The sequence below is a fragment of the Podarcis bocagei genome (assembly GCF_964188305.1).
Source record: "Podarcis bocagei genome assembly, chromosome: 3".
In the NCBI taxonomy this organism is placed as follows: domain Eukaryota; kingdom Metazoa; phylum Chordata; class Lepidosauria; order Squamata; family Lacertidae; genus Podarcis; species Podarcis bocagei.
In genome coordinates, this window is record NC_138127.1 from 39,672,247 (window position 1) to 39,694,790 (window position 22,544).

Consider the following 22,544-nt stretch of genomic DNA (forward strand, 5'->3'; position numbering starts at 1 on the left):
GAAACAGAAATACATACATTGCTGATAGAAGCATACACCTCTTATTTATCAGACTGCAAAAGCAGTCTGTTTTCAGTTGACATCTGAAGCCCTACAATGCAAGGGACAAACACACCTCCAAGGTCAGATCATTCCACAGTCGGAGCCCTACAGTTTGTGTCCCCTCACTTCAAATCCTGGCAGGGAATGCAGACAGATTGCTGCCCATCTTAAGGATAGAGTTGACTGGTATTGGATGAGGCAGCCCTTCTGCAGATATCTGGGCCCCAGGCTGCGTGGCAAGGTGAACATATTGAAAAAGTGCAGTGTTCCCAGTAGTATGGAAATTCAGCTGCAATTCTGCTTATAGCCTTCAGTGATGATTTATTGGTGCTATTAGCCACCTGTCTGAAGTATGTGACAAAATATTTGGTGAATTTAGTGCAGTGTCACTAGGTGGCAGTGACAACATAGTTTAGTAAAAGGGTTATGACTTTGAAAGTAATTTACTGGTTTTCTGAGGATTCTTAGCTATTCCTTTCTCCCACCTCCAAATTAGGTTGCCAGTTTATTTCTTGGCAGGGCCCCATGTCATAAACAGATGCACGATAGGCAAAAAATCAAAAGGTGGAGTCCATTTCATCACCACTTGTCCAAGTCTGAAAGAAAAGTTCAGTTGTTGAAACCTACAATGTAGCTTTTAAAGGCCGGAAGACCTGGCAGGGAAAGAAAGTGGTAGCAATCTGAAAACGTGACCAAAATGAGGTAAATGTAAAAGGTATTTTAAAGTTTTTATGGCACATATTCTGTTTTGCTAAGGAGGTTACATTTCCACTCAGAGCTCTTATACAAGTACTGTATAATTAACATGAACATAAATGCAGGTTAGTTCAGTTGCTAATCATCATATGTTGTTGTTGTTGTTGTTGTTAATATGGTTGTCGTTTTGTTCTTTGTTTCTTTTCCCACAGAGTGATGCACAGTGATTTACATTAAAACATTTTAAACATTGTGTCTATTGCAAGAACATTGTGTCTAGCAACTTGCTACACTTTTACCTAAGAATAGCTAAGTGTAGCAAGAATTGCTACACTTTTACCCAATAACAGACTCAAAAACCACATCAAAGTCTTAACAGTGATAAGCATTTCATATCATTTCCTTCCCTTTGTAAAAAATAACTTTGCATTTTCAATATCTCTAGTTAGTTTTTCAATGCTCTGGAATTGGGTGAGTTGTACTGCTTTTATCACAACTTTTTTTTTTTAATCAACTGCTTTTCTCTAAGGCTCCCACAGCTCATTCTCAAATGTTTCAGCAGGATGCAGAAGCTGCATATCCACAGTTGCTTTCCTGATGAAAAGAATATCATGGAAATTGTGACCACAGTTTCTCATTTAGATATGTAATTGTTCTTGCCAAGAGTGCAGCAAGTGTATTATTGGTGAAAGATGCTCAGGATCTTTTAATACTGAAAACTTAGTTTTAAGTTGTTGCTTACCAGTCAGGAATTATATCAGCTAGGGCAATTTGGATAATATTAGATGGATCTGAAAATGTTGTCTGATGATAGGAAAGCAAGTAAACTCCACTGGCTCGACATTATTTGATATGTCTCTTTGCTTGAGACTTAACCATTTCATATCCACAAACTTCTTGGTTCAGATGTCCTTGACTCCCCTTTTATTCAACCTATTGTCTCTAGAACTAATCATAGAAGCATTTAAGGTCCAACTAGATGCAACTAGATGCGTGCTCTGGTTCATGGGGTCACGAAGAGTCGGACACGACTAAACGACTAAACAACAACAGATGCTACCTCTGTTGTTGGAGCTCTGGTGCCTTTTTCTTTCTCAAAAACCATCCACTATTTGGGGGAAGGTTGGATTGGAGCATTCTTTGCCCTAGCTACTCTTCCCTCTGACCCTGCCCAACACTGGCATGAAGCCCCCCCAAAGAAAATGCAGCCCTTGGGCTGAAATAAGTTCCTTAGCCCTTTTTGTTCAAACTGAAAGAGGAAACGTCTGCATGTGTTTTAACCTATGGTCTTACTATCAATGTTTGGGAGCTCCAACCAACGAGCTCCCTTAAACAGTCTTAAAATCAAAGAACTAAAATTAATAATAAAAATAAAAATATTTTTTTTCAGGAGTAAGGGGCCAAACCATCACTTTCATACATATCCAGCAGAAGATAGATGCCTACAGTAAAGTTCTGGGATTTAAAATTAATTATGTTGCACCAGTGAATATTCTCTCTTAACTCAAAACACTTATTTAAAGCAGCTGTTCAATTATTCATGGCTAACCTCCCATGGGAACCGTTTGGGACTCAAAATTACTGCAAAATATAGCAGAACCTGTTAAAATGGATGGATGGCATTAGGAAAGACATGGAATTGTGGCATTCTCTGAATTGGTCATGGATAAAATAAAGGATTATGGCAGTTGAATAATAATCCTTTCTGAATTGTTACATCTGTTTCAGGCTCATCCTATTGATACACACCCAAAAATGTTCAAATCATATTTGTCCATTCATTTTGTACTGCCTAAAAATAGCAAGATTTGTCTTGTCTTGTCTTAGGAGACCACCCATCTTAAAATGATACCATGCAGCTTTTTAAAAATATCCTGCAGATTGAAAATCTGCATTCAGACAACACATGGTTTGTTGGTAGGAGAGCATGCCGTGGCAAACCTTTCGCTCAGGTACTACCCCTTCCCATTCCCTCATCTGTATGCAAAAATAGGAAAATTTGAAGCAGTCTGAAACAAATAGATTCAAATTTTGTCTGAATGCAAACTCTGTTTAATTAACAATATCAACCCCACAATGTGATCCTTGTTTGGTGCCAATTGGTGGTTTGATTCTGGTTTGATGCTCAGGTTTCTTAGCAAAGTAGAGCTTACACACACCATGGTTTGCCATATTGTGACAAAATAAACCGTAAACTAATACGGAGGAGGAGCATGAAACCCCAAATCTTACTACATCACAGTTTTATTATTTAATGTAAGGCAGGGTTACATCTTAAAGCAGCCCAAATGCCTGGAAATGGAAAAGGAATCTGCAGAAGGTAAATAATAATGTGATAGCCTAGATTCACAATAACACAGATCTCATTTTAAAAGTTAATAGCCTGTGTATAAAACCTGTGTTATGTATATAGATAATACCTTTAGCACTAGAAATTTAACCAGTCTTTCCACTTAGGCTGTATCCTGCCACACCACATCAAGTGTTCTAAAATCTGGGGAAGTTTCAAATGATCAAAATCGGCAAAATTAAGTGGAAGAGTAATAATAATAACAATGATGACAAGCTGTGGCAGAAGTTAATTGTAACATGCATATGTTTCCCTTAGACAGCTCTGTTTAGATAAGTGGACAGAAATTTAAATTATTTTCAGGGAATAAGAATGTGATTATATATATAATTACACAGAGGTAAAACTGCACTTAATTTCCAAGTATGACTAGGAGGTCAGGTTGTAACTGATCAAGGCGGTTACTGACTTTAGAATAAATCTTTAACAAAATTCTGCATTTCAACTGTTGTAATAAGGAATACAACGTATACAGCTGTAGGAACAAAGCTTAGGTACCGTATTAGTATGTGTGTGTGTGTACAGTCTCAAAAGTAACTAAATACTGGCTGTAAAATTTCAGCTATTTGTGGAATTTGCATAACATCTGTCTGAATTCTTCATTTTAATTCCTTTTCCTCAGTCAAACTGTACAAGCAGTTAGTGCATTCCTTGATATATAATCAAACAGCTAATTCTTGCTGAAGGCGCATTAGCACTGCAGACTTCTGTGCTCTGTGACATAGCTTAATGATATTTACTTTAGGCAAAGTTATCAATGTATTAGAACTGTTGATGTTGCTAACAAATATAGCCACGCTATAAGTGTGTGGAATGGATAAGGAACAGCAGACTTGGGGGCTGGATGCGGCCCTCCAGACCTCTTTCTCTGGCCCCAAGGGCTCTCACCAGGCCAGGCTCCCTTGCCAGGCTACATCTCACCTCCCCAAACCACACCCTTCACTGGCCCTGCTCCAAACCCTCTTTGAATGCTTTTGCCTGTACAGTGACAATGCCTTATGTTGACCTGCATCAGGGATCGGCAACCTGCAGCCCATGGGCCGCAAGTGACCCATGGGGGTTGTTTAAATGGCCCATGAGCTGCCCCCGAACTGAGCTGCCCGCTCGGCAAGTCCCCGTGCGCTGCGCTAAACTGGCACAGCGCGGAGTGGGGACTCGCTTCTGTGGTGCCGAAAATCACGTCTGTGCAGAGGCAAGAAGACGCCAAAAATTGCATCTGCGCAGATGCGATCCAGCCCACGGAGCGACCTCCGAGGGAGTGAACCAGCCCAGGCAAGGTAAACCTTACTGGCCCAGGCAAGGTAAACCTTGCTGACCCTGACCTGGATGAAAGGGGTATGTGTGTTGACATCTCTGACCTTTGCAGGGCCTACTTTACAAAGGAAAGACCCTATCCATTCATCCATCCCCTTTTTTTGCTTTCCAAGGCCCACCATTGGCAAGAGGCTCCTGGAAGGTTTTCAAAAGGAAATGCAGCCCTTGGACCAAAAAAGGTTTAATCCTCCTTGATTGTGATAGACAAGATAGATTAAAACAAAGATCATGCAGTTTTAAGTCATCCGTTTGGGAGCTGAGGTCGGTTATGATTTGGACTGAGATGTTTTATGTAGCAATACATTAAACACATAAGACATGATAAGTGCCCAGATGTTTATGCACAGGAGAGCTATGTGATATGCATTTATTTCTTCAAGAAAATTGGGACAGCCTACTTGTGTTTTCTTGTTATTTTCTGACAGATTAACCAATTCGTTACTGGCAAAGGATTCTGTTGTGTTAGGCTGGGATGGGAGACCTTTTTCAGCTTGAGGGACCCATTCCCTCATGGAGAAACTTTCATGAACCAGAGGCAGACATGGTTAAAGGCAAAAGTAGGTGGAGCAGTTTCAGATATCTGAAGAAGTGTGCATGGACATGAAAGCTTATACCAAGAACAAACTTAGTTGGTATCTAAGGTGCTACTGGACATACATATATATGTTTTGACTGCTTCAGACCAACACACCTACCTACCTGAATCTAGTATTTTTACAACTTGTTTTTGTCAGTTGTGAAGTGTCAACATGGCCCTTTTTTCTTCATTTCACCCAACTTAACTACTAGAAACTATAAAAAACAGAGATATTGACCTAGTGAAATGAATACACAGAGATTTTTTTGTATTTCTTTTGAAAGGTTTTATGAATAGAATGCATAGAATACCAGTTTGTACAAGCTATAAATATAAAAAATAAAACAGCAGTGGGATGCCAGAGATGTAGGAAACCTTTGGGACACCTCCGTACCCAGCAGCTCTAGCAGTTTCAAGTGCTTACTCATTCCTGCCTCAATTGTTACAGTGCCCAGTTTAGAAGCCAGATGGTCCATATTTCCTGTGGCAGAGCTCTTGGCAATGGTAATGGCTGTTGCAGCCAATGCTGCCTAGAGCTCTCAGCTTTTTATTGTGTATTGCTGCTGCCTCCTTCTGTGGGTATGGCCAGGCTCTTGGGATGCATGAATGCTGATGCCTTCAGACATGAGGTAAACATTTCCAAAGGGATTTGAGTGATACAAGAAAGAATCCTGCTTTAGTAAATGGGAATCATCTGTGGGCTTCATGGGAATCAGATTTACAGCATAATCATCATAAGAATGTGCTAAAAACTTTTTATAAAGACGTAATATGAGGAGAAAGGGAGGAAATGAGTTACACGTAACATGAAGTGGCCACGCAGCACCTCTTGACAGTGGTTGTCAACATATCGGTTGGTCTTAAGATCATTGTGTTATAGCCAACAAAGTTCCAGTGTGAGTAGACCTGTTGAATTTAATGGATATGACTAGTTTCAATAGGTCTGCTCTGAGAGATTTATTTTAAAAATTAATAAATCACTTCATAGACTGAAACCTTCAAGTGTGCATGCGGAAGTCCTGAATGAGTGGGTCTTTCTCTGAAGAAGACAGCTTCTTTTTTCCCTTTCACACACAAAGCAGTTTAATCACTTGAAGTTTATGAGGAAGTGATCTGCAAGGGAAACTCAGTGCTCAGACCAGATTCTGCTGCCAGCCAGGCCACATGCAACTAATTACCCACATCAGCTTAGCCTTCTCATTTACAAATCACTGTTTGTTTGATCTCTCTTTTTATTTTTACTGTATTTATTGCACACTTATACCCCACTGTTTCTATGAAGAGATCAGAGTAGGGTTCCGAGCAGTTTGCCAGGCCAAGCCTGCTTAGCTGGAACAATAAAATCATTATTGTATGCCTATGTTCATTTTCTAGGCTTTAGTGCATTGAGTTTTAAGAAGAGCAATTAAGGAAAGATGAAAAAATACAATCTCAGCAAAACTGTGTTACTTCATCTTCTGAGTCTTCTGGAAAAAACAAACCCCAAACCCAAATATGTTGATCCTAAGAGGAGTTAAAAACCATAGGGGCATTCTCTGGTAAATATAGATTCTGGCAGTTTCTCAAAATAAACCTTGGAGAGATTTATAACACAGATTGCTCCAGTGTAATCGCATTCCCAGATAACAGTGTATTATGCTTTCTGTAGTAGCAGAAACAATGAGGGTTACACAGGATTAGTTCTCTCAAACTATAGATGAAGTGGAAAGCCTGTGTCTCTCCATTTCAAACTGCAGGGGGGGGGTTGACTGATGAAAGCTTATACCCCTTACAGAAAAAAATATTTTTTACACTCAGAAAAATGTCATGTCAGGGAGAAGACTAGACAAGTATGGCTAGGACATTTATGCATGACATCAATTTTTCTATGTGAGATGGGAATTGTGAATGTCTTCACAATCTGGTGTGGTACAGTCCAGATGCATATTTACCATTTCATTGCTATTTTTTATAATTGATCTCTCTCTCTCTCTCACACACACACACACACACTCCATCTCAGTAATTTATTAACAAGAAAGTTTTCAAACTCTACAGAAAGGGCAAGCCCAAAGGACTTTGCTAGTGTCCAAGACCTGCTAATTTTCTATTTTATCATATATAGTCATACCTTGGTTTTAAACAGCTTAGTTCTCAAACGTTTTAGCTCCCGAACACCATATACCCAGAAGTGACTGTTCCGAGTTGTGAACTATTTTTGGAAGCTAAACGTCTGACAGGGCTTCCACGGCTTCCAATTGGCTGCAGGAGCTTACTTCAGCCAATCAGAAGCCACGCTTTGGTTTCCAAATGTTTTGGAAGTCGAATGGACATCCGGAATGGATTCCGTTTGACTTCCAAGGTATGACTGTACCAACTTAACAGAAACTACTCTTGTTTAAACTAGAATGATTTACCTTTGCGTATAGACATCTATTCCTGTATGCTACAATATCACAATGCTACCCCCTTTCATTGCAGTTGTTATAGAAAACCATTTGCTGTGCAGCATTTATAACATATTCTACTTATTGCTTTGGAAGCTGGATCCTTAAGCTGGTGAAAACCTGGAGCACTTTGAGTTTCAGCTGTTTTATCCTATTGAAATCAGTGGTTATACACTGGCTCCTTTCCAAGTCCTCTTTTGTAGCAACTGGATTTAAACCAACTGCGGAGACTATTTCATTCCCTACAGATATTGCCATTTCAAATATACCCTGCTCCTCCTCATGAAATAGCTGAAGGCCAAGGGGTTTAAATTTTTGTTTGTGTTTTGATCTGAGGAAGGCACTGGGCACATTCCACAAGGAGAAGTAATGTCTAGGATTCATTAAACCATTCAGTGAAGCTGACCAACGGTATTGAGCAAGAGAGGGAAATGATATAGAAATGTTACCAAATCCAGCTTGCATGCTATTAGCAGAGGTGCATGTGCCTGGCAGCCACTGGGAATTCTGCCAGAGTCTGATGCAAGTATATAATGGGGCCAGTGGAACTCCCACAGTCCAACATTCCACCCTGCTTGTGGTTTTGCTTCCTGTGTGCTGAAGTGCTGGCTTCTGTTGCAGCCTGAAGTTCGTTTCCCAATTTTGGCTTTTAAGTGTGTAAACATTCCCAATTTCAGATTTCTCTGGCAATTAGTGTGCCTTGGTTCAGCTTTCTGGTGGTGTGGAACAGTCTCTTTCAACATGGCGCCTCCCCCCCCCCCAGATGCTGCTGGATTCCAATTCCCATCTTTCCCAGCCAGCGTAGCCAATGGTTAGGGATGTTGGCAGTTGTAGTCCATAATATCTGGAAGGTTACCAGGTCAGGGAAAACTGCTGCAGAACTACCTTAACCACAGCGAATACACTTGGTGTTCTCTCTTTCGAGGAAGAGGTAGGCAATGGTTCCCTTTTGTTAATTCTGTATGTGTCATGGTGGGTAGTAGTCATGCTGTTCAGCTTTGTGGGGCTGTGGCAATCATTTGTGACACATTCAGAGTTTCTGTTATGAAGAAGCATTGCATTGCACATTTTCTCAGTAATTGAGGTTCCTTGAAGTATGTACCTAATGCAATTTTCTAAGAAATGTGGAAATCTGCTAAGAATTTTGATGGCATTATGAATGCGTTCTTGAAGATCCAGCATGTTTAGATATAATAGTTTTTCTGTCTGGTGTTAAAGTTATTATTACCAAAGTAAACCATACATTGACATTTCTCTTTCCTCCTTATTTCATAACATTTCTTTTCATAGATCAAAATCCACATGAGTGCTTAAATACGGGATTCCATGTGCCCAGCAATAAATTTGTACACCTCCCTCTTATCATCTGCCCTGATGAAATCACACAACTTATTTTTTAAAACCAGTTGTGGGGGCAGAGAAGAGCTGTTGAGCAGGGTCTTAAAAACTGTGTGCAAGTGGGCACACAGATGACACATGGGTGTTCAATACGCTGCATAATCTTATCCTCTACTTTTCAGAAAATGGGGGGACGTACTTTCCAGAAGTAAAACGCAATCCAGGAAAATACATACAATGTTGTCCTGATGCTGTTAAAAAGTGGCTGAGAAGACTCAAGGACAGTGGAAAGATTTTGCTATTGATTACCAGTTCTCACAGTGACTACTGCAGGCTTTTATGTGAACACGCCTTAGGGTAAGTAGAATGCTTCCATTATTTGTTGTTTTCATTTAGACTTTATCTTGCAGATAGCAGGAAAAAAAGGAATGAAAAAAGTAAGAAATGGGCGTCTGATGATTTAATGCTGAGTACATTTGTATCTTAAATTGTGACCAAAAATCATAGGGGGCCAGTTCACCCATTGCACTCTTAATGACGGCCAAAATTATTGAGATGGAGGCGATAGAGGAACAACCTCCCACTATCTGTTTTTATTTTATTTGCTGAAATGCAGCCATAAGTGCCATGGAGTGGAGGAAGAGGGAGATATTTCACCCATTCCCCATGGGCCATTTATGATGTTGTTGTTCAAAATCTGGTGTTTTTCTTCACACAGAGGAAAATATACAGATACACCAACCCCTCCACATACATTTATTTTAGCCAATTTCTAGTGTCTGACAGATGTAGTTTGGGGTGAGGTGGGGGACTTCTGAGCTTCCCTTGGATTCCTTTTCCTTCCTGACTATCAAAAGCAGCCAGTTCTGGATTATCAATCTGGATCTCCATGGTGCTTGGTGCCATACTGGGGGAAGGTGTGGTTCCAGCCACCCTAAAGGAGAGGCAGTTTTTCAACCCCTTTTAAAGAAACTAATCTGGACCCAGCATATTGAATAATTACTATCCAGTGTCAAAGTAGCCATTCTTGTGAAGGGTGCTGGAGCAGGAAGTGGTGTTCCAGCTCCAGGCAGTTTTGGATAGCGCTGATTATTTGGAGCCAGCCCACTCCAAACTTCAGCTTGCTTTTGGGATTGGAATTGCCATAGCCATCCTGGCAAACCACCTTCTCCAGGAAAGGACACAGGAGAGCAGCCCTGTTGATTATTTTGGACATTCCAGTGGCTTTTGATACCATCAGCTATTCATGTATTTTATTTATATTAAACAAATAAACATATGGCTTTATAACCCAGTCCTATATGCAAGTAAGCACAATTTAATCCAATTAGTTGTACATTGAGTAGTGGGCAGGAGATTGCAGCCTAAGTGAACAACAGCATGCTAAATCTAGATGTGTTGAACTGGTTTGCTAGCTTCCATTGTAACTTCCAATTAAATTCATGAGTAGATTCAACTGGAAAATATTAAACTGGAAAGGTGAAGGGTGGGGGAAAGTCAGCATTTTCCTTGCTTTTCCTTTTAATACAGTAAATGGATTCACACAGAACTTATTTCTTTTCTCCTCTAGTTTTGAATTTTTGCACTCAGAATACTGTATTCCTTAAATCTTTTCCAGATGCTTCCTTTCTTCAGTCCTCTGCAGACATTCATTGTGCATATACTGAATGTGGGGGAATGAACAGGGTCATGGTGTCAGATATCGTCCTGGCCTATGTGCATACTAATTATCTGATTATGAATATTATATATCATAATAAGATTGTGCTACATTGTCATGCTGACCATGAACAAATCTAGAAAATAGAACAGACACCAAGTTGAACCTCAGAACAAGGACATTACTGCACTTTTTGCAGTTAGTTTAGACATACTTTCCTTAGCCAACAAACACATCTCTCTGTTTTAAACCATATTTCCAGTGTTGTTGGAATGAAAGTTTAATTTGTTGACCCTTGTACAGGATATTTTGCATATCTCTGTAAAGAATATGTAAAGTTTTTTTGTGTGTGTCAACGTTTCTTCATTAATAATAGGACCTAAGGAATAATAGGACTCTACACTGGAGTTTAGCTGTTGAATGCAATCCATAAAATCTAAGCGAGAGATGTATGTTCAGTTTAAATAAAGCGCATAACTGCCATTGATTTCAGTGTGGGGTTTAAGTGAGTATAACTTTCCCTGGATTGTGCCCAAGGTATATAAATGCTACCATTTGCTTATATCTCATATTATTAAAATGTATTGTCAAGTATTTGCCTACTTCAGCACTCAATATTTTTCAGATTTGATTACCTGACTAAAAGTATTATATATCATAAGCATTTCACATATGGAGTTAATTTTAGGGATTAAATTATTTATTTTTAGTCAGAATAAGAACTTTAGTCATTTCTGATGCTTGTAAAACTCATTTGTCTGCTTGTTCTTATATTACCTTCACATTTGATTAGCAATCAAAACTCATGGGGATTTTTTTCAGGAGTATGGCAAACACGATCTAGTGTTGCAATGAAGGTGTATTTCATAAATTTCTTATGTAAATTATATTCTCATGCATATAGAAAACAGAAATTATTCCTAAAGAAATAATTATGAAACCCTAACCACAAAAACCCACCCCTAATTCAGGTGTGGGCATGTCTTAATTAGTTGAGCTTCTTTATACTAGGGCAAATATCTATTTAATGCCTTAAAATGCATTTTTATTGTTTTGTTTTTTATCATTGTCATAGGAATGATTTTGAAGACCTTTTTGACATTGTAATCACAAACGCCCTCAAACCAGGTTTCTTCTCTCAGCCACCAGATCAAAGACCTTTCCGAACACTTGGTAAGCTTGAATAATATTTAAACTTTTAAGCCACTTTGATAAACAAGAACACATTGAGCAGATTGCAAATAACATACAGTTACATACATAATCCGTTCCGGAAGATCGTTTGACTTCTGAAACATTCAAAAACCGAGGCGCAAAGGGCTGGCTGCAAGTTCAATGGAGAAAATTGAAAAACACGCAGCGGAAGCCATTTGACTTCTGAGGCATGTTCGGAAATGGAAGCATCTACTTCCGGGCTTTTGGCATTCGGCTTCCAAAACATTTGGCTTCCAAGACACTCGAAAACCGAGGTAGCACTGTATTTAATTGCATAAAAATAAACAAATTCAAGCCTGACAGGCAGAATATTCCAAATCAGGCTTCCTCAACCTCGGCCCTCCAGATGTTTTGAGACTACAATTCCCATCACCCCTGACCACTGGTCCTGCTAGCTAGGGATCATGGGAGTTGTAGGCCAAAAACATCTGGAGGGCTGAGGTTGAGGAAGCTTGTTCCAAATCATAGGCACCATCACTAAAAGGACTCTGTGTCAGGTATGTTGTGGTGTTATGAACAGAATGGTGTTGGTATACTCTGGTGACTACAAGCCATTTCGCACAACACACAAAAACAAACTCTGGTGAGTGTGCTTTCAAGAGGGAAATGCAGCCCATCACTGTTCTATGATGAGTGTCATTATATGATATATGTGTTTGCAAATGCATTCTTGTTGCCATAAGCAGTTTTTTCCTGTAAATCTTTATATACACCTCCAAAAATGAAATGTATGAAGAGCCCCTGGAAATATAAATAATTGCCCTAACCCTAACCCCACTTATCTTGGAATAAGCCCCATTGAATTCAGTAGCACTTAGATACGGTTACGATTGCACTGTATTTTGAAAAAGATGACTGGCATTTTAAAGGAAAGTAGGATCAGTGCTCCCCAATGAAGCATTTTTTCCCTAATTTTGTTGAAATTACCTGAGTACGCAATCAGAGTTGGAAACCAACTCTCATAGCAAGCTGTCCACTTCATCTTGCTTCACTATGCGTTTCTAAATCAGGTACACTGCTCTACCTTTCTACTAAGCCAGGGGTAGGCAACATGGCACCCTCCATGGTTGCACTACAACTCCAGACAGCCCTGTGAATAGTCAAGAACAATGGCATTTGTAGTCCAACAGCACCTGGAGAACACTGTGTTGGCTACCCCCGCACAAAGAAATATTTATTGGGATTTCCTTACATGGGTTTAAGTGGCCATTCTCTGAAACACCCTCAACAAATGACATGCCGCTTTTGCAGAGAAAGTTTTCATTTCACATGCTTTCCCTCTTAGACTCTCTATCTTTTAATAACCTTTTAACAGTTGTCATAAAACAATAGATAAATAGAAAACAATTGGCAAGTGGAAAACCACATAAATATTAGGTAAATGGAAAACCAAGAAATAAGATACTAAAATAAATGTCTCAAGTTTGGAATCTGATATGCCCCGTGGCTGTTAAAAGCTGCTATTTACTAGGACTGTGTACAAAGGACAGGGATCTAGTTTCTGTGAGATTTAGCAGCAAGTGAAGGAGCTATTGTCATGCACAAATCTGTGTTTAATATCATCCTGACGTTGTGACTGGTATAGGGACAGACATGTCAATTTCAGTTTCTCTTTTCCTCATTTTTTTCCTATCGTAAATTCAGTTCTCCATACTTCTGCAGCAATTTGCAAATGTTTTTATATTATGTTCACAATGTATGTGTTTTCGTGTGCATTGATTAGCGAAATAAGAAGAGCTGATTTCAAAGGATAGCTAGCTGTGTTTTTGGTTCACATATTGGTTTGACATAAGTGTGAATTAGGTAGCTTCTTACTAAAAGGCAAGCAAAATCTTATTTCTCCCCACATCCCTATACTAAAGGTAACGGTACCCCTGACCGTTGGTCTATTCACGGACGACTCTGGGGTTGTGGAATTCATCTCGCTCTATAGGCTGAGGGAGCCGGCGTTCATCCACAGACAGCTTCCGGGTCATGTGGCCAGCATGACTAAGCCGCTTCTGGCGAACCAGAGCAGCGCACAGAAATGCCGTTTACCTTCCCACCGGAGCAGTACCTATTTATCTACTTGCACTTTGACGTGCTTTCAAACTGCTAGGTGGGCAGGAGCTGGGATTGAGCAACGGGAGCTCACCCCATCGCGGGGATTCAAACCGCAGACCTCCCGGTTGGCAAGCCCTAGGATCTGTGGTTTAGACCACAGCGCCACCTGCGTCTCTCCTATACTGGTATGACGTAATTTCATATAGCCTGTATGGAGTTCAAGCTTGATAGGATTCTAGGAATCTAGAAATAAATAGTCCTGGATTTAATTTACATACAGCCCCTTCAAGGTGGGGATTTATTGTGGGACAAGAATACAGACATGATACAGGCTCCTTTTCTCAGAGACAATACATTTCCTTCTCTAAGAGACACAGATGGGAGGGTTAAATACCATCAGCCTAAGCACAATTTCCCCAATCAAATTGGAAGCACCTCTCCTGGAAGCCGCATTAAAGGATTGGGCTTTTTTATCATCATATCAATCACAGATTTCCCAGAATGACATGTAGTTTTGCTGTTATAAACAGATGGTAATAAGCATTTCAATCAGCCATTTGTATTTGCTTTAGGTTTTTCCCCATAGAGGAAACAGTATCTGGAATATGCGTGTAATTTTAGATCAGGAAAATTGTAGAGTTAAATGCCTCCAGGTTCTCTGTGCTTCCCTGGACAAATGATTATCCTCTCACTGGTGTGCATTTAATGAAGAAAAATCAGAAAAATCACAGATTTCCAGGCTTAGTATGTAGTATGACCCTAATTTTCTACTAGAGAGAGATTACTCTAGGGCAGGGAAGTACGGTAAGTTTATCATGTGTATAAGAAGAAATCAGCATCTTTCCTCTCTCCCTGTCTTGGCCACATGCACACCACGGTGCACTGATCATTATGCCGAATGGGTTCCCTATGTGTGCCTTTCACAGATGCAACTGATTGTGCTCCTGGGGAAAATTTATTCTTAAGTTTCTTATGGGCCAAGATCCCTAGGAAGAGAGCAGCAGCTACATGAGGGCATGGAAGGCGCACAAGCAGCCACAGTGCTGTGGTGTCCACAGGAGGAGGTGAGGATAGGAAAGTATGAGAGTGACATTGAGAGCCATTCCTTTGTGCAAGGGCTCACCACATGGAAGGTGGGGAAGATCAAGAAGGGATTTTGTCTTGGGTATTTACCTTATTATTAGCCATTTATTTTTGTATGTCTCTGTGTGTGTGGGCGCGTGGCCACAGGAAATTGGGGAAATGAAAACCCTTGATAGAGAGTACTAGTCTGAAGTGAAGTTCACTGACGGTTGTTAATCTAACTCCAAATATACCATAATGAACCAGAGGAAAAAAATGCTGTAATAAGCAGACAGCCTGTGTTCCGCCAAGCAGGAAATCAGAGATACTGAAAGGGCAAGGAAGTTGCCAATTGCCTTCTTTATGCAAAATTATTTTTACAACATTTCTCATTGAAAAATGAAGTCCTGCAAGTAGGAAACAGGGGTAAGCAAGATGTTGCAGATGGCTGCAAATGAAATAAACAAACCGTATGTTATGGGAGGGAGGGTGTGTACATACAGGAGAACACACACAGTAACTGGGTTAACTGTGAGACAAACTGCCTCCCAACTTCAAATACAGTAGTGCCCCGCAAGACGAACGCCTCGCAAGACAAAAAACTCGCTAGACGAAAGGTTTTTTCGTCCGCGATTTGCCTCGCAAGACGAATTCCCCTATGGGCTTGCTTCGCAAAACGAAGCTTGCCCCGGGGACAGCGGGTCTTCTCTTTTGAAGCAAGGGGCTGCGGGGAGATAGCGATCTCCCTGCAGCCCCTTGCTGCAAAAGACGTCCGGGGGAAGCGGGGAAGCGAAGCGCTTCGCTTCCCCGCTTCCCCCGGACCTCTTCTGAAGCAAGGGGATGGGGGGAGATAGCGATCTCCCTGCAGCCCCTTGCTGCAAAAGACGTCGGATGAAGCGGGGAAGCGAAGCGCTTCGCTTCCCCGCTTCCCCCGGACCTCTTCTGAAGCAAGGGGATGGGGGGAGATAGCGATCTCCCTGCAGCCCCTTGCTGCAAAAGACGTCGGGGGAAGCGGGGAAGCGAAGCGCTTCGCTTCCCCGCTTCCCCCGGACCTCTTCTGAAGCAAGGGGATGGGGGGAGATAGCGATCTCCCTGCAGCCCCTTGCTGCAAAAGACGTCGGGGGAAGCGGGGAAGCGAAGCGCTTCGCTTCCCCGCTTCCCCCGGACCTCTTCTGAAGCAAGGGGCTGGGGGGAGATAGCGATCTCCCCCCAGCCCCTTGCTTCAGAAGAGGTCCGGGGGAAGCGGGAAGCGAAGCGCTTCGCTTCCCCGCTTCCCCCTGACGTCTTTTGCAGCTGTTCCGAAGTGGGGCGGGGGGCGGGGTCACCTGCCCCAGCCGCCCCACTTCGGAAAGCTGTTCCAGGAACAGCTCCATAGGAACCTCCATAGGCGCCCGTCACCTCTCCAGCCAGGAGAGCGCGCGCGGGGCTAAACCAGCCCCCCGCGACCCTCTCCCAGCTGGAGAAGTGACGCGCGCCTATGGCAGGAGCCTCCATAGGCGCCCGTCACCTCTCCAGCCGGGAGAGCGCGCGCGGGGCTAAACCAGCCCCCCGCGACCCTCTCCCAGCTGGAGAAGTGACGCGTGACTATGGCAGCAGCCTCTGAAGGATGCACCGAAGCCTGGCGTGGGGGGGGGCGGAGAGACCTTCTCCCCGCGCCAGCCTTCGGATGGCTGTCCTGAAGACTTGGGGTGGGAGAAGGGTTTTCCTTCCCACCGCCAACATTCAGAATGCTGTTCTGAATGTTGGCGGTGGGGAGGAAAAACCCTCCTCCCACGCAAGCCCCGGGAACAGAGGGAAAGCGCTGCGCGCCTTCCCCTCTGTTCCCGTACCTGTCCTGAAGGCTTGCGGTGGGGAGAAAAGCCCTTCTCCGCACCGCCAGCCTGGCAAGCGGTTTCCCTAGGAACGCATTAATTGATTTTCAATGCATTCCTATGGGAAACCGTGCTTCGCAAGACGAAAAATTCGCTAGACGACAAAAATTGCGGAACGAATTAATTTCGTCTTGCGGGGCACCACTGTATGGTGATCAATCAGGTTCGGAGCATAGGCAAAACAATACATTGCATAAAAAAATACCTGTACCCAGAGTTGTTTTACACAACTACACAACATTCTAAATACACCCTACACAACATTCTAAATATCTAGACTTCCCATTTCTGTAGACCCTAGCAGGCAGCTACATCAGGTTTATTGAGTCTCTGGAAAGGTGCCATACATACTGTGTGGGCCACATTTGGTTTAGAGGGTTATGGTTGTACAAAATTCCTATCAAGTAAAAAGCAGTGCAAAAAAATAAGTAGATCACTGTGCGCAGAGTTCCCTTTTTTCTTTTTTTGAATTCCCCTAGCATTCCCCCTCATACCCTAGGGGATTACTTCTGAATCGGGAAGTGAATCTGAGAGGAAGTAAACACTATATCTGGTGTGTTTTTTCTGCCTTTCAAAGACTGAAAAATTACCAAAGAGCAACAGCAGAACAGCCAGAGTAATTTCTTTTAGCCAAGAACAGAGTTTCCTTTGTTTGTTGAAAATGAGTAGAGAAATTGGTCACAAACTATTGTTAGCTGTATAATAGCAGATTTCTTCTGTAAACTTTAGAACTACAGACAGTGTGTGTCCCCCTATTTACATGCATTCTACTCATGCGTGATCACATTTACACGTGTCACTGTGAAATATGTAAATAAATGATTTGAACCAGGAAATGGAGACAAAACAGCACAAAGAGAACTGGGGAGTGGGGGAAACAGCTTGCACCACCACTCCAAGTGCAGTGGTACCTCGGGTTACAGACGCTTTAGGTTACAGACTCCACTAAACCAGAAATAGTACCTCGGGTTAAGAACTTTGCTTCAGGATGAGAACAGAAATTGTGCAGCGACAGCAGGAGGCCCCATTAGCTAAAGTGGTACCTCAGGTTAAGAACAGTTTCAGGTTAAGAACGGACCTCTGGAATGAATTAAGTTCTTAACCTGAGGTACCACTGTATATCATTGCCCCAACTCCCTAACCCTCCTTGTCTTTCTTCTTCCTGGCCAGCGGAGCTGTTGCATGGAGGGTGCTCCATTCCTCTGGCCGTCCCTCCCTTCCTTGCTCAGTCATATCAGTTTTGTTCCTTGGGCAGGATCCGAGAGTCCATCCACCCTCCTATCAGCCTTGCCCTCTCTCTCATCGCCCCACAAGCAGGCAGCAACATTATTTACTCGGGGGGGGGGGGGAGAGAAACTAGATAAAAGGAAACAGTCTCCAGCATCTTCCAAGATGATCAGGGAGAGAGCCTAGAGGCCCTGCTGCGGCACTGGGCGCAAGGAGCCACCTGGCCACCAACACACTAACCCCAAGCTCAACTTTCCAGTCACCAGAGGCAGACAGGTTACATACGAAGAAGAGTGCATTGTCACCCAGGAAAGGCAGGCAGATGGGTGAGATCTGTCAAGAGAGAGCTGCTTCCCAGCCTCTCTCAACAACGCCCTCCCTATATATGTGATTTCTCCTATATGCGTGAAGTCTGGGAATGTAAACCTCGCATAAGTGGGGGAACACCTGAACACATGATTCTTAGTGGCTGACAGAGGTTTAGTCCAGAAGTGAAAACTTTGTGATGATTAGGGTTGTAGTCCAGCAACATCTGAAGGGCCAGAGTTTAGCAACCCCTGATATAAAGCAATACAAATGTATTTAAATTAACTTGCAATCTAACATCAAGTTGGTATAGAAATAAGCTGCACTACTCCCCTTTTCTGTGGGGTGAGAAGATTAGCTTGTTTACCTCTCAATCCAACACAAGCAATGGGGAGTTCATTCATCATTCCCAACAAATATTTTGGTTAAATGCACAGGATGATTTAAAGAGTTTGGGAAATGACCGCTGTAATGCATAAACCATTTCAAGTGTTGGATAACTAGACGTCAGAATTGGAACTGTTGCTGAAATTCATTAAGTTGGACACTGGACTCAATGCTTCCAAAAGACGCCTCAGATTTCTTCTTTTACTTTTGTTTAGATTCAGGCAGCAAATGCTAAAGGTCAAAAACCTCAGAATGCATGACAGTTCATTTTCATGTTTGACACTTGTTTCATCAGTTTTTCCTTGTAGAGTTGGTCACCAGTATAGGATTAGTGTAAATTCTGATGCACTTGGCCTTGTGCTTTTCCCCTCAAAGTACCAATATTTTTCTCTCTCTAAGTTGATTCTTCATAATATTTAACTGATTATTTGAAAGTAGGATAGGGCCATCATAATTTACAGAGTCTTCCATGTGGTATTATAGCTCCTTCACACTTCTTACATGGATATCATTGCTATGTAGGAAATTGTATCTGTATTTTGCACACACTTGTATACAATGAAATCAGGCATGTTTATTTCTGACTGATTGACTGATGAGTAATTTCTGTGATTCATTTTTCTATAAAGTACCAGAAGTGGTGTACAAATATGAAATATAGCATAATGGTGAACACTCAATTTGATAAAATTAAAACCAGAAGACAATGAAGTTAAGAAGCCACTGGAAAAGGCTCTCCACTTAGTCATTCGAGGAATTACATTAGAAAATTAGTTCTCTTCCAGAAGGTTAAATATTGAATTTAAAGAGCATTATACAAAACGTAGCAGTATTACACATATCTAAGGCTAACTAATATGTTTAGAATACAGTGGTACCTCGGGTTAAGTACTTAATTCGTTGCGGAGGTCCGTTCTTAAGATGAAACTGTTCTTAACCTGAAGCACCACTTTAGCTAATGGGGCCTCCACCGGAGCATGATTTCTGTTCTCATCCTGAAGCAAAGTTCTTAATCCGAGGTACTATTTCTGGGTTAGCGGAGTCTGTAACCTGAAACGTATGTAACCCGAGGTACCACTGTAGTATGTATTGGAGCACTATGGTAGAAGCTGATTTTTTTCTGCATATTTTGGTGGAACTGTTGTACTATAGAGACATTCTGAACAAATATAAATATGAAACTTATTCAGTTAATTTGTATCATTACAGACACATGGAGCGTTGTAATCTATAGTATGTTAATGGCTGAAAAAATAATGGCTTCTCTGAAGTGGGAAAAACAAAAACTACCATTGATAGCATTATGCAATGCTCGTGAATAAAAGCACAGCTACTGTTCATAAACGTTTAGGAAAGGAAAATGCTATGCAATTATTTATAGCTCTTAGATCTCCCATTCCAGCATACCTGCTTGCCTGTCAACTTTTCAGCATGGTTGGAAACCTCAGTTGGCTGTGGGTTTCCACAGAAAAAAGGATATATGCACATATGATAAGGGACGTAAAGCATACTTGAAATGTCATACATGGCAATATCTGTGAAGGAATTCATTTTGTGTGTAGCATTCCTGAATGACTACTTTGTCCAATCCAAAATTGTATTCAGAAGAGTGATTGATGTGGGTGAGTAAATATCCTTAGGAGCAAACCATTACAAGAGTTGTTAAAGAACCATCCACAACCCATAGACCCTAGATCAAAAGAGGAGCAGCAGTAGCTTATCAATGTCTTGTCTTGATATTGAAAATAAGCTTTGCTGCAGCACTTGAGCTCTTAGTGTCAATGCATTAAATATATAAATCATTCTGTCAGGGACTTGAATTCACTTAGTTAGATTAATGCAAAGATTGGTTAGGTTTCACTAGAAAAAAGTTACTGTTTATTTATTGAAAACCTTTAAGGCAGTTGAGTAAGGTCATTCTCAGGAATTTTATTGGCATGCTTTAAGTAATCTGAACAGATAGAAAATGCTGGGAATTTGGAGCAGTCATTCCAGGCCTGATCCTCTACACTGTAGTGGTGCAGCCCTATTTTTGCACAATAGCACAGGAAGTGATCGGACCATGACAAGGGAGGAGCTTGCACATGTTGCTGCATGGTGAATTTCTGTCTGTCGGAATTACCAGATGACTCCAACAACCATGTAGGATGATAGTCATGAGTAGCCTCTGACCATTTGCCTAGGGCTACTCCTCTGCAGCATTAGGGACGCAGGTGGTGCTGTGGGTTAAACCACAGAGCCTAGGACTTGCTGATCAGAAGGTCGGCGGTTCGAATCCCTGTGATGGGGTGAGCTCCCATTGCTCGGTCCCAGATCCTGCGAACCTAGCAGTTCGAAAGCACATCAAGTGCAAGTAGGTACTGCTCTTGCGGGAAGGTAAACAGCGTTTCCGTGCGCTGCTCTGGTTCGCCAGAAGCGGCTTAGTCATGCTGGCCACATGACCCGGAAGCTGTACACCAGCTCCCTCAGCCAATAAAGTGAGATGAGCGCTGCAACCCCAGCGCTCGGTCACGACTGGACTGCAGCAGCGTGCAAATCCATGCAGTATTAACACTGCTGAGGCTGGGGTGCATGCTGTAGAGATGCAGGATTCCTGCATCAGCCACAAGCACTCGCAGGGGTCAGCAACCTATTTCAGCCATGGGCCGGTCCACCGTCCCTCAGACCATGTGGTGGGCCGGACTATATGGGGGGAGGGAGAGAACGAATTCCTATGCCCCACAAATAACCCAGAGATGCAGTTCAAATAAAAGGACACATTCTACTCATGCAAAAACATGCTGATTCCCAGACCGCCCATGGGCTGAATTAAGAAGACGATTGGGCCTCATCTGGCCCAAGGGCCTTAGTTTGCCTACCCCAGCACTAGAGAGTGCCCTGGTCACCTCAGATATCTTGACATGAGAGGGCTGTGAGGGAACCAAGCTGATTGGGGTAAGAGTGGTGGGTGGAAAAATGTGACAGCATTGGGCTTGGACAGGAGTGATGTCACTGTTGAGCCTGGCAATGAGGGCAACACTGATAGGCCAGGGAGGAGTGAGAAGCAGCCACAGCATCACAGAAGCAAATGAGTTGCAGGTGCAGGAATCAATGGGTAGAGTCAAGGCTCAGGAGGGAAGTTGGCTCCTCGGCACAACCCATTGAGCCCCCTGGGAAAGCTGGGAGAGGGACAAATAAAGGCAGTTAGGACATTTCCAGTAGGAGGCTGGGCTTTTTCTAGCCACCAGCATATTCCCAGGATTTGCAAGGCTGAGAAGCATCTGCAAGGGCGTATGTTGTGGAGAAAGTGTAGAGGGTGTGTAGGGAACTGAGCTTGCTGATAAAGCCCCTTTTCCATTTTTCTGGTCTCTGTTCTAGTTCTTTTCTTTTCAGAGGTTGAGGAATTTACTCTCATCATTTGCCAGCCTTCCATATTCTATTGCACAATGGACTCTTTTTATCTTCATTTTTGTTCCAGCTTATTTTTATTTTGCTATTTATTTAGTTATTAATTTTTTATACTGCCCTTCATCCGAGGATCACAGGGCTGTTTAAAATACGAAAACACAAACATACATAACATAGTAACAAAAACAATAACCCTTCACACACACACCGTTTGAAAGACCATAAATTGTTTGATGTTAAAAAGCAATCTTGAAGATGTAAGTTCCTATGCTTAGTAACAAATAATTGTTTTTTAAAATTAGAAGCCATATAATTCTGGTGGACTATTGTCTGTCAACCTCCAAAGTAATAAGGAAAACTGACCTCTGGGTGGGTCACTGAGTAGATCTGTAGAACTTGAAAAGGCAGCTGCTTTATATTTTTGTATTATATTCAGGGCCTAAGATCCCCATTCAGAAATCTAAACACCAAAAGTACTGGGCAAAGCTTCCACCGTAAAGACACAGGGAACCTGTCCATCTGCTCTGCTTTGATATTAAATGCTGCATTTGGCATTAAAGCGATATGGAAGCTATGCAAAATCCATTTCAAAGGAAACCAGTGCTGCTTCCTCCAGAGAGTAGACAGACATAATATTCCTTTT

The 22,544-nt window shown here is 42.1% G+C and overlaps 1 protein-coding gene across 1 annotated transcript in view; it reads left to right on the forward strand.

Moving 5' to 3' along the window:
* Positions 1-22,544, forward strand: part of NT5DC1 (5'-nucleotidase domain containing 1) — a 150,749-nt gene that overhangs the window by 64,494 nt on the left and 63,711 nt on the right. Inside the window, exons 7-8 of the mRNA XM_081186695.1 lie at positions 8,926-9,100; positions 11,479-11,576. Of these exons, the coding sequence (XP_081042821.1) occupies positions 8,926-9,100; positions 11,479-11,576 (273 nt within the window). The remainder of the gene's footprint in view (positions 1-8,925; positions 9,101-11,478; positions 11,577-22,544) is intronic.